The sequence below is a fragment of the Pan troglodytes genome, chromosome 9 (genome assembly GCF_028858775.2).
Source record: "Pan troglodytes isolate AG18354 chromosome 9, NHGRI_mPanTro3-v2.0_pri, whole genome shotgun sequence".
In the NCBI taxonomy this organism is placed as follows: domain Eukaryota; kingdom Metazoa; phylum Chordata; class Mammalia; order Primates; family Hominidae; genus Pan; species Pan troglodytes.
Genome location: NC_072407.2, coordinates 58,765,030 through 58,778,246, shown reverse-complemented (window position 1 = coordinate 58,778,246; position 13,217 = coordinate 58,765,030). Strand labels below are relative to the sequence as shown.

Sequence of the window (13,217 nt, the reverse complement as noted above, 5' to 3'; positions counted from 1 at the left end):
AATAAATGTGAAAATTTAAACTCTAAGACCATGTATATATGTGTGTACATATGTATGTGTACATATATATATGCAAAGACTGATTATATAAAGCAATAATTATATATAATATGTAGAGTTCCAAGCATATCTGCAGGCCGAAGGAGAGTCTCTGTGTTTTATAGGCATTGAAGCATTTTTAGAGTGGATAGGCAGGTATATAAATTTTCACATTGAAAGGAAGAGGAAGAAACAGCTAAGTCTCTCTCATGAGGCTTTAAGTGGTCTTGGAGAGTCAGCCTTTCTCTTCTTCTTCCTTAGTAAATTTCATGCAGACCTTGGCAGCCTAATCACTACAATCCTGCAACAGTGAGTCCTCTGAACTGGCACCATAGTTCACTAGCAAAGGCACTCATCCACCAAGTTCAGAGAGGTGGCCATCCACATTGCTAAACAGAATAAAACAAAAATTCACTTTGTCATTTGCCTGACATTGGCCTTGCTATAAGATAGCCTCATAAACTGCCTGAAAGGCCTTATTCTTTTCAAAGGATTTTGTGCTGTCTTCAAGTGATATTTTTCTCCATGTCAGAAATAAAATATTTCAGGATTGACCTGCCTCAAATTTTAGTTTGTCTTGGTTATTGGCCATTGCATGTATAAGTCTAATTGTGTGACAGAAGTTTCCGATACTCTGCTTCATGAAGTACCCTTTAGGACTATCTCCTTGTCTCTTCAGTTCTTCAATCAATTTTTCCTGATGTTCTTGTGTGAGGCTGTGATACAAAGAGTAGGCAGGTGCTGGCATCCAGCCCAGAGCCACCCTTTCCAGCCCTAGCACATCCTTAAAGCACCCCTGACCAGCACCCTCAACCTGGCCAACAGCATCTACAGGTTAACCTCCATGGGCTTGAGCTGCACCTTCACAAATCACAAGAGAAACCACAACACAGAGTACAGGGAAAACAGCTTTTCAAAATTGGTAAGGTTAGTAGTGGTGTTAAGATATCACCTTGTCTTCCTATTTGAATACCCTATTTTTCTCTTGCCTGATTGCCCTGGCCAGATCTTCCAATACTGTGTTTAATAGGAGTGGTGAGAGAGGGCATCCTTGTCTTGTGTCACTTTTCAAAGGGAATGTTTCCAGCTTTTGCCCATTCAGTATGATATTGGCTGTGAGTTTGTCATAAATAGCTCTTGTTATTTTGAGATACATTACATCAATACCTAGTTTATTGAGAGTTTTCAGCATGAAGGGGTGTTGAATTTCATAGAACGCCTTTTTTTCTTCATCTATTGAGATAATCATGTGGTTTTTGTCATTCGTTCTGTTTATGTGATGGATTATGTTTATTGACTTGGGTATGTTAAGTTAGCCTTGCATCCCAGCGATAAAGCCAACTTGATCGTGGTGGATAAGCTTTTTGATGTGCTGTTGGATTTGGTTTGCCAGTATTTTATTGAGGATATTTGCATCGATGTTCATCAGGGATATTGGCCTGAAATTTTCTTTTTTTGTTGTGTCTCTGCCAGGTTTTGATATCAGGATGACGCTGGCCTCATAAAATGAGTTAGGGAGGAGTCCCTCTTTTTCTGTTGTTTGGAATAGTTTCAGAAGGAATGGTACCACCTCCTGTTTGTACCTCTGGTAGAATTCGGCTGTGATTCCATCTGGTCCTGGGTTTTTTTGATTGGTAGGCTATTAATTATTGCCACAATTTCAGAACTTGTTATTGATCTATCCAGAGATTTGACTTCTTCCTTGTTTTGGAGATGACATGATTGTATATTTAGAAAACCCCATTGTCTCAGCCCCAAATCTCCTTAAGCTGATGAACATCTTCGGCAAAGTCTTAGGATACAAAATCAATGTGCAAAAATCACAAGCATTCCTATACACCAATAACAGACAAACAGAGAGACAAATCATGAGTGAATTCCCATTCACAATTGCTACAAAGAGAATAAAATGCCTAGGAATCCAACTTACAAGGGATGTGAAGGACCTCTTCAAGGAGAACTACAAACCACCGCTCAAGGAAATAAGAGAGGACACAAACAGATGGAAAAACATTCCATGCTCATGGATAGGAAGAATCAATATCATAAAAATGGTCAAACTGCCCAAAGTAATTTATTGATTCAATGCTATCCCTGTCAAGCTACCATTGACTTTCTTCACAGAATTAGAAAAATCTCTTGTAAATTTCATATGAAACTGAAAAAGAACCCATATAGCCAAGACAATCCTAAGCAAAAAGAACTAAGCTGGAAGCATCATACTACCTGACTTCAAACTATACTACAAGGCTACAGTAACAAAAACAGCATGATACTGGTACCAAAACACATATATAGACCAATGGAACAGAACAGAGGCCTCAGAAATGATGCCACACATCTACAACCATCTGATCTTTGACAATCCTGGCAAAAGCAAGCAATAGGATAAAGGATTCCCTGTTTAATAAATGGTGTTGGGAAAACTGGCTAGCCATATGCAGAAAACTGAAGCTGGACCCCTTCCTTATACCTTAGACAAAAATTAACTCAAGAGGGATAAAAGACTTAAACGTAAGACCTAAAACCACAAAAACCCTAGAAGAAAACCTAGGCAATACCATTCAGGACATAGGAACAGGCAAAGACTTCATGACTAAAACATCAAAAGCAATGGCAACAGAAGCCAAAACTGGCAAATGGGATCTCACTAAATGAAAGAGCTTCTGCACAGCAAAGGAAACTATCATCAGAGTGAACAGGCAACCTACAAAATGGGAGAAAATTTTTGCAATCTATCCATCCAGAATCTATAAGGAACTTAAACAAATTTACAGGAAATAAACAAACGACCCCATCAAAAAGTGGGCAAAGGATATGAACAGACACTTCTCAGAAGAAGACATTTATGTGGGCAATAAACATGTGAAAAAAACCTCATCATCACTGGTCATTAGAGAAATGCACATCAAAAAACCACAGTGAGTACCATCTCACGCCAGTTAGAATGGCGATCATGAAAAAGTCAGAAAACAACAGATGCTGGAGAGGACGTGGAGAAACAGGAATGCTTTTACATTGTTGGTGGGAGTATAAATTAGTTCAACCATTGTGGAAGACAGTGTGGTGATTCCTCGAGGATCTAGAACCAGAAATACCATTTGACCCAACAATCCCATTACTGGGTTACATACCCAAAAGATTATAAATATTCTACTATAAAGACACATGCACATGTATGTTTATTGCAGCACTATTCGCAATAGCAAAGACTTGAAACCAACACAAATGCCCATCAACCATAGACTGGATAAAGAAAATGTGGCACATATACACCGTGGCACACTATGCAGACATAAAAGAGGATGAGTTCATGTCCTATGCAGGGAAATGGATGAACCTGGAAACCATCATTCTCAGCAAACTAACACAGGAACAGAAAACAAAACACTGCATGTTGTTCTCACTTATAAGTGGGTGTGAACAATGAGAACACATGGACACAGGAAGGGGAATATCACACACCAGGGCTTGTCAGGGGTTCGGGGGCTAGGGAAGGGATAGCACTAGGAGAAATATTTAATGTAGATTACAGGTTGATGGGTGCAGCAAACCACCATAGCACATATATACCTATGTAACAAACCTGCAGGTTCTGCACATGTATCCCAGAACTTAAAGTGTAATAAAACAAATGTATGTCACCTTGTTAAAAAACAGATAGTAGAAAAACCAGCAAAATGAGAACTGGTGCTATATAAAAATGTATTCAAAGAACCAAGTAACATATGACTTTGTGCTCAACTTTAATAATCGTTAGGGAAGTACACATTACAATTACAAGATATTTGTGCTTTTATATATCTGTACCTATATGTTGCTAAATGACAAAAAGAAAAAAATGATATTGCTAAGTACTGGTGGGACTATGGAACAATTGAATCTCTCACATAATGTTAGTGAGAATACAAATGGATATAACCAGTTTGGAAAACTATTAGGCAGCATAAATTTAAGCTGGACATATTTATACTCCATAAGCCAACACTTCTACTCATAGTTATGGCAGTCAGAAATGCATGAATATGTTCATGAAGAGATATGCACAAGACTGAATTTTGTAATAGCCACATCTGGAAATAACCTATATATAAAGTTTGGTGTACTTATTATACAGCAGTGCAGATGAAGGAATTATTTACATATTCATCACACTCATCATCATGAATAAAAATCACCAACATAATATTTAGCACCAATGTAGTGTTCATTGGAGACTAGACCTAACAAAATATGCACTGTATAATTTCTATTACAGAAAATTCAAAACCAGACACAATTAATCTACAGTGTTAAAAGCAAAGATATAGTTAATTTGAGGTTAGTGACTAGGAAAGGGCATGAAGACAGATGGTGGAGTACTGGTAATGTTCTATTTGAGAATTTAGAAGCAAGTAATACAAGTATGTTCACTTTGTAAAAATTCATGAAGCAGGCCGGGCACGGTGGCTCATGCCTGTAATCCCACGACTTTGGGAGGCCGAGGCAGGTGAATCACTAGGTCAGGAGGTTGAGACCATCCTGGCCAGCACAGTGAAACCCTGTCTCTACTAAAAATACAAAAAATTAGCCAGGCGTGGTGGCGGGCACCCGTAGTCCCAGCTACTCAGGAGGCTGAGGCAGGAGAATGGCGTGAACCCGGAGGCGAAGCTTGCAGTGAGCCGAGATCCCACCACTGCACTCCAGCCTAGGCAACAGAGCGACACTGACTCAAAAAACAAAAAAATCATAATTCATGAAGCTGTACACTTACGTTTTGTGCTCATTATCTGTGTGTAAATTAGACTTCAATATAAAGGTTACTAAAAACGAATAAAAATAGTACTAGTCTTCAAGCAAGCAAAGCTTCATTCCAATATCAAAGCATTCTATTTACCTATCAGTACACAGAGGGTATTAGTTTGCTAGGGCTGCCACAAATAAGTACCATGAACTTGGTGACTTAAACATGCAGATTTATTTCCTCACAGTTCTAGAGGCTAGAAGTCCAAGATCAAGGTGTGGGCAAAATTGGTTTCATTCTGAGTTCTCTTTCTGGCTTGTGGATGATCATCTTATCCAGACCTCTTTACACTTTCTTTTTTTGTATCTGTATTCTAATCTCTTCTTATAAGGATGCAAGTTATATTGGATTAGGGCACAGCTCACCCATTAGACTTTATTTTACTAAGTGTTCTCTTTAGATATTGTGTCTCCAACAGTCATGCTCTGTGGTGCTTGGAGTTAGAACTTCAGCATATGAATTTTGGAGAGTGAGGGAAGGGGCACAATCCAGTCCGTAACACAGATTAAGAAACGTGAAAGGCTAATAGAAGTTTGACACAAAGTTTGTGACAATAGTACGAGAGAAACTGTATCAGACAAGTTGAATTAAGTTGAAAGTAACATGGTAAACCTAAGGCAATGTGAGAATCCATGGCAGACATGAATGTTATCTTATGGATTTTCCAATGTAAGAAGGAAAATGCTGAGACTGAAACATAAGGCAGAGAAGGACCAGACAGTTGTGAGTTCCCATTTTAAATTTGTGTTGTGCCAAATGTCATATCTCTAGAGAAATTATTCAGTGAGAAAAAAAATCTGACAGAGTAATTGCTTCATTTTTGCATATCTGTGAAATCCCTTAGGGAAATAAAGTCATCATACAAATATTATAAATTATTCCTGTATTTGTCACCAGAAAAGCCATTTGATATTCTTTGTAAGGATAGCTCTTCCCTTATTCATAAATAAGTTTCTGCATGTGTTTGTAATCCTGGAACACTTGTTGTACAATCATATGTGTTATCAGAGTTAGATATACGATAGTGATGATTAAATGACTAGGTGGAAAGAAGAATGCCAATTACCAGAAAAATGTAGACACTTAGCATTTAAGGTACTTTTATTTGTTAAAGTCTTGAATAATGAGGATGGAAGTTAATGGCATAAAAATATAAGAGGCATGCTCTAGGATCTTTCACTCAATATAAATGAAAGCTAATATTTATTAAGGGTTTGCCACACATTGGGCACAGTGCTATGCATATCACATACCCCATTTTGTGAAATCCGAAAAACAGCGCTTTTGTATTTGCTAATTTCATCTGTAATAGAAAAAAATTATAGTCCAGAATTATTAAGAAACATGACCCAGACTACTCAGATCAGAAGTTCTGACATCAGAATGTGAACTCAACCAGTCGACTCCCAAACGTATGTTTCTACCAGTACAGTATGCTTTATGGTTTGTAGTGGAATTTCTTTCTGTACTAACCATGAGGGAAATATGTTGTTATCCATATCTATTATAGGCAAAATGTCATAGACTTGGTTTGAGGGTTGAATGTGTTAAAACTTATAAAATAGATTAGTGTTTGGCATATAAGAAACACCATGTAAGTGCTGGTTAAATTAGTGGTAAAACTAAAACACAGAATAAGGAACATGTCAAAAGAATAGAGCAGCATTTCAGAAATATCTAACTCCAGATCCTGTGAATTGATTTTATGCTAAGGCTATTGTATTTTTATCAAGGCATTCATCTTTGTGTTTGGTCTAGTCCTAAAACTTAAGAATGTCAACCGGATGTGTGCATTTGTCAAATATACAAAGTTGAGCACTTTAAATATATAAATTTCACTGTATATAAATTATTGCATAAACAACATTAAACATTAAACAAAGAAACAAAGCTGAAATCTGACAGGAGCTTGATATATAAAAATGAATGAAGGTATGTAGGGAAAAGAAAGAGAGATCAGACTGTTACTGTGTCTGTGTAGAAAGGAAAGACATAAGAGACTCCATTTTGAAAAAGACCTGTACTTTAAACAATTGCTTTGCTGAGATGTTGTTAATTTGTAGCTTTGCCCCAGCCACTTTGACCCAACCACTTTGACCCAACCTGGAGCTCACAAAAACATGCGTTGTATGAAATCAAGGTTTAAGTGATCTAGGGCTGTGCAGGACATGCCTTGTTAACAAAATGTTTACAAGCAGTATACATTGGTAAAAGTCATCGCCATTCTCTAGTCTTGATAAACCAGGAGCACAATGCACCGTGGAAAGCCGCAGGGACCTCTGCCCTTGAAAGCGGAGTATTGTCCAAGGTTTCTCCCTATGTGATAGTCTGAAATATGGTCTGAAACCAGGGGCACATTGCACTGCGGAAAGCCGTAGGGACCTCTGACCTTGAAAGCGGGGTATTGTCCAAGGTTTCTCCCCATGTGATAGTCTGAAATATGGCCTCGTGGCATGAGAAAGACCTGACCATCCCCCAGCCCGACACCCGTAAAGGGTCTGTGCTGAGGAGGATTAGTAAAAGAGGAAAGCCTCTTGCAGTTGAGATAGAGGAAGGCCACTGTCTCCTGCCTGCCCCTGGGGACTGAATGTCTCGGTATAAAACCCGATAGTACATTTGTTCATTTCTGAGATCAGAGAAAAACTGCCCTATGGTGGGAGGTGAGACACGTTTGCAGCAATGCTGCCTTGTTATTCTTTACTCCACTGAGATGTTTGGGTGGAGAGAAACATAAATCTGGCTTATGTGCATGTCCAGTCATAGTACCTTCCCTTGAACTTAATTATGACATAGATTCTATTGCTCACATGTTTGTTGCTGACCTTCTTATTATCACCCTGCCCGCCTGCTACATTCCTTTTTGCTGAAATAATGAAGATAATAATCAATAAAAACTGAGGGAACTCAGAGGCTGGTGCAGGTCCTTGATATGCTGAGTGCCAGTCCCCTGGGCCCATTGTTGTTTCTCTGTACTTTGTCTCTGTGTCTTATTTCTTTTCTCAGTCTTTCATCCCACCCAACTAGAAATACCCACAGGTGTGGAGGGGCAGGCCACCCCTTCAAAGGTACATCACTACTATGATTGAATAGATGTAGACACAGCTTTTACTCAATGTTGTATAAATCACAAATAAAATCTTTGTTTCAGATATTCAAAAATAACCTTCTATAAGATGTTCTTGTGAATAAAGATGATTTTTACATAGAAAAATAGAAGGTACATTTCATTAATATCAGTGTTAACAGTTTTTGTTGTTGTTGTAAGTAACAGAACACAGCTCTGGTTATGCTAAGCAAAACCGGAACATTCTGAAAGGATGTTAGGGCTCCTAAATCAATGTGCGGTTAAAAGACCAGGCTTAGAGAACAGATAGCAGCCTAGGCAGGTGTGGAGGCTGAGCAGATCAAACCACACAGAATCAGTGTTTCTTTGCAACATCAGCCTGATCTTCAAACCTCACTGTAATGAATTAGATGAAAAAGAATTTTCTCAAACTTGAGTCATTAACTCACTCCCTTAAGACAAGGAGAGGCTAGCATCTGACCCCTGCTTAAGCCTTTCTAAACAGAGAATCTCATCTCTCAGTGGAAACTAGAAGTGGAAGATCAAGAGGACAGAATTTCCATGACTCTCAACTTGACACATTGGAAAATTTCCTCCAAAAAATTCAAGTGGAGTGTTAATGGCTGGAATTTAATAGCTGTGCAACCCTCGAAACGCAAATATGTAGATATTTTTCAAAATAAGGGGAACAAATCATGCCCTGCCTGGAAAATCTATATTGCATTGAGTCTGGAGGAAGAAGAAAGCAACAAGTGAGCCCCACTTGTTTGCTCAGGCTTCTCCAAGAGGGGATTGAACTGGTGAAATCTATTCACAAAGAACAAGATCATTCAGTCAATTATTGCTCTTTGATATCTTGTTCTTTCCTCTCTCTAAACTCATTCTCTGCCAGAATTATAATCAGGAATAAAGAAATTGGTTAGTTTTAAATGTTATGTTTTGGGGCAAGTCCACCTATAAAGTACATTTCTCAAATATAAAGAGGGGCAGAATAAGAGAAGGAGAAAGAAGAGAAGAAGAATAGAGACAGAAGCTGAATTAGAAGGGAATGAAAAGAAAGACAAAGGGACATTAAACAAGAAAAATAAAGGGCAGTATCAAAAAAGGCAGAGAGCTGCTTTGAATATCCCTACTTTAGTTTACCTGAAACAAAGTTCATTAGAAATAAAATGAGGAAAACTGCTGAAAAGAGGGGAAAACTTTTGGTAAGAAGATTATTACTCTACTGGTAATAATAGTAATAATCATGTTGCTATTGTATTGCAATCCAATATATATGTAAAGTTCCTTTCTCCCACTGAAGGAAATTGTGAGAAGGAACTTCACGTTGGTGACTGAGTTCATTCTCCTGGGACTGACGAATCACCAGGAATTACAGATTCTCCTCTTCATGCTGTTTCTGGCCATTTACATGGTCACGGTGGCAGGGAATCTCAGCATGATTGCCCTCATCCAGGCCAATGCCCGGCTCCACACGCCCATGTACTTTTTCCTGAGCCACTTATCCTTCCTGGATCTGTGCTTCTCTTCCAGTGTGACCCCAAAGATGCTGGAGATTTTCCTTTCAGAGAAGAAAAGCATTTCCTATCCTGCCTGTCTTGTGCAGTGTTACCTTTATATCACCTTGGTACACGTTGAGATCTACATCCTGGCTGTGATGGCCTTTGACCGGTACATGGCCATCTGCAACCCTCTGCTTTATGGCAGCAAAATGTCCAAAAGTGTGTGCTCCTTCCTCATCACGGTGCCTTATGTGTATGGAGCGCTCACTGGCCTGATGGAGACCATGTGGACCTACAACCTAGCCTTCTGTGGCCCCAACAAAATTAATCACTTGTACTGTGCGGACCCACCACTGATTAAGCTGGCTTGTTCTGACACCTACAACAAGGAGTTGTCAATGTTTGTTGTGGCTGGCTGGAATCTTTCTTTTTCTCTCTTCATCATATTTATTTCCTACTTTTACATTTTTCCTGCTATCTTAAGGATTCGCTCTACAGAGGGCAGGCAAAAAGCTTTTTCTACCTGCGGCTCCCATCTGACAGCTGTTACTATTTTCTATGCAACTCTGTTCTTCATGTATCTCAGACCTCCATCAGAAGAGTCCATGGAGCAAGGACAAATGGTAGCTGTACTTTATACCACTGTGATCCCCATGTTAATCCCATGATCTACAGTCTGAGGAACAAGGATGTGAAAAAGGCTTTATCCAAAGAACTGTTCAAAAGAAAATTGTTTCCTAAATAAACATCAGTATTGATTTTTGTCATGCTGTCATTTTATTTAGCCTATAATTTTTTCATAGAGCTTAGTGCAATACAAATTTATCCAAAATTATACGTTTTCCTTGAAGGGTTAGGGAATTTTTATGAAGTGTGAATAAAAGAAATATGAGTATTTACATCAATTAACAGATAGTTTGATATCAATATAGTTTTGCCTGCCCATACCCCAAAGTAAAAATTTCTATAGTGAGGAATCAATGTAAATAAAAAAAAATCTAATTTGTATTTTAGAAAATAAAACCCTTAAAACCAGACCTGGGTTTTCTTTTTGGAAGGAGTTAGGCATATAGTTTTAAACTGCTTCTTAAACATATATTAAGCTATTTTTTTTTTTTTTGAAACAGCATCTCACTCCATCACCCAGGATGGACTGGAGTGCAGTGGCACGATCACAGCTTACAGCAACCTTGATCTCAGGGTTTCAAACCATCCTCCCACTTACGCCCCTCACCCCTGCCACAGTAGCTGGGACTACAGGTGTGCACCACCATACCACACTAATTTTTGTATTTTTTGTAGAGACGGGGTTTCATCATGTTGCCCAGACTGGTCTTGAACTGCTGAGTGCAAGTGATCTACCTGCCTGGGCCTCCAAAAGAGTTTGCATTACATGGGTGAGCCACTGTGCCCAGGCTGTAATAAGGTTTAAAAAAGAGCACTTCTGCTAAACTCTACTAGATACTTTTGCCTATCTTACAGAGGAAGTCAGCATTCCACTTTACCATGTCCAACCTAAAACGTAAGCCTCATCCCTTGCACACTCAGTTGTCATCTCAGCTGTTTCCTCTGCCTGTACCAACCTCATCTCCAGCCTAAAACACACCAATGCTTTGGTCCACAGTGAGGCACACTTATGTTTCCACAGTCCATATCTGGTTTATTTCTTGGCTTTTTAGAGGAAAAATAAATGACCAGTAGGATTCTAAACTGAATGTTACCTAAAAGTCTGTCTAAGGAGACCCAAGGCTAACAGATAATCTGTTCAATGCATGTCTAAAACCACATCAACCCAAAAGGTATAACATGTGGTTGTAATGATCTTGAAGATGTGTGTTTTTGGGTGTGGAGGCCTATAGTTCCCCTAGAGGTAACCTAGAACTTAAGATATAATCACATACAAGGAAGACAAGAGACTAATGATGAGGTGTGTGCAAGGTGAGAAATTAGAACAGAGATGCCCTCAGGAAATTCGGATTATTGAAGGGCTGCAACCTCTAGAGTAGGACAGAGTCAACAACAGCAACAAGAAGGATGAAAGTAGTCCGTTTAGGCTTTGTTTCATGGAGGAGTTAAAAAGTCTTATTTAAGAATTTATGACAATAGATTAACGGTCATATTAATTCAGCGTTTATATTTACACTGCTTTGATGGGCTATCAAATCTGAAGCTAAAAAAACATGAAATAGGCCTGGCGTGGTGGCTCACACCTGAAATCCCAGCACTGTGGGAGGCCCAGGCGGTTGGATCACGAGGTCAGGAGATCGAGACCATCTGCCTAACACGGTGAAACCCCGTCTCTACTAAGAGTACAAAAAATTAGCCGGGCGTGGTGGTGGGCGCCGGTAGTCCTAGCTACTCAGGAGATTGAGGCAGAAGAATGGCCTGAACTTGGGAGGCGCAGCTTGCAGTGAGTGGAGATTGAGCCACTGCACTCCAGCCTGGGTGACAGAAGGAGACTCTGTCTCAAAACAAACATAAACAAAAACAAAAACAAGCAAACAAAAAACAAAACATAAAGAGGCCCAGGTTAGAAGAAACCTCATGACACTGGAATAAGCAAATATAAACATAAGTCAGAGAATGAATTATCAACTACTCAGACTTCAAAGATATCCCGCAGATAAGGTTCTAATCGACAGACATTTTCCAGGAAAATAAGAAATAAAAAGCACAAATGAATACCTTCAACTTATTACAGATATTAGGATTACTTGATGCAAATTATAAAATAAAGATATTTAATCATTGAAATGAGTGTGAAAATTAAAATTCTAAGACCATATATATGTGTGTATATATATGTATGTGTACATATATATGCAAAGACTGATTATATAAAGCAATAATTATATATAATATGTAGAGTTCCGAGCATATCTGCAGGCCGAAGGAGAGACTCTGTGTTTTATAGGCATTGAAGCATTTTACATTTTTTTTAATGTTCTCAGCACCTTTATTTATTTATTTATTTATTTATTTATTTTTTAGTATTTATTGATCATTCTTGGGTGTTTCTCGGAGAGGGGGATTTGGCAGGGTCATAGGACAATAGTGGAGGGAAGGTCAGCAGATAAACATGTGAACAAGAGTCTCTGGTTTTCCTAGGCAGAGGACCCTGCGGCCTTCTGCAGTGTTTGTGTCCCTGGGTACTTGAGATTAGGGAGTGGTGATGACTCTTAACGAGCATGCTGCCTTCAAGCATCTGTTTAACAAAGCACATCTTGCACTGCCCTTAATCCATTTAACCCTGAGTGGACACAGCACATGTTTCAGAGAGCAGGGGGTTGGGGGTAAGGTTATAGATTAACAGCATCCCAAGGCAGAAGAATTTTTCTTAGTACAGAACAAAATGGAGTCTCCTATGTCTACTTCTTTCTACACAGACACAGTAACAATCTGATTTCTCTTTCTTTTCCCCACATTTCCCCCTTTTCTATTTGACAAAACTGCCATCGTCATCATGGCCTGTTCTCAATGAGCTGTTGGGTACACCTCCCAGACGGGGTGGCGGCCGGGCAGAGGGGCTCCTCACTTCCCAGACGGGGCGGCCAGGCAGAGGCACCCCCCACCTCCCGGGCAGGGTGGCTGCTGGGCAGGGGCTGCCCCTCACCTCCCTCCCGGATGGGGCAGCTGGCCGGGCGGGGGCTGCCTCCCACCTCCCTCCCGGACGGGGCGGCTGGCCGGGCAGGGGCTGACCCCCACCTCCTGGACAGGGCGGCTGCTGGGTTGAGATGCTCCTCACTTCCCGGACGGGGTGGCTGCCAGGCGGAGGGGCTCCTCACTTCCCAGACGTCGTGGCTGCCGGGCGGAGGGGCTCCTCACTTCT

At 39.9% G+C, this 13,217-nt stretch overlaps 1 protein-coding gene across 1 annotated transcript; it reads left to right on the top strand.

Annotated features, from left to right (window-relative positions):
- Positions 1-9,276: 9,276 nt before the first annotated feature.
- On the top strand, positions 9,277-10,056 carry LOC466568 (olfactory receptor 5M8-like). The gene has a single exon (XM_016922431.4). It carries the CDS (start codon positions 9,277-9,279, stop codon positions 10,054-10,056), a length of 780 nt encoding a protein of 259 aa, XP_016777920.4.
- The last annotated feature ends 3,161 nt before the right edge of the window (positions 10,057-13,217 follow it).

Bases quoted from the DNA above. Each gene is read 5' to 3' on its own strand.
- LOC466568 (XM_016922431.4), top strand. From the start codon at position 9,277: ATGCTGTTTCTGGCCATTTACATGGTCACGGTGGCAGGGAATCTCAGC.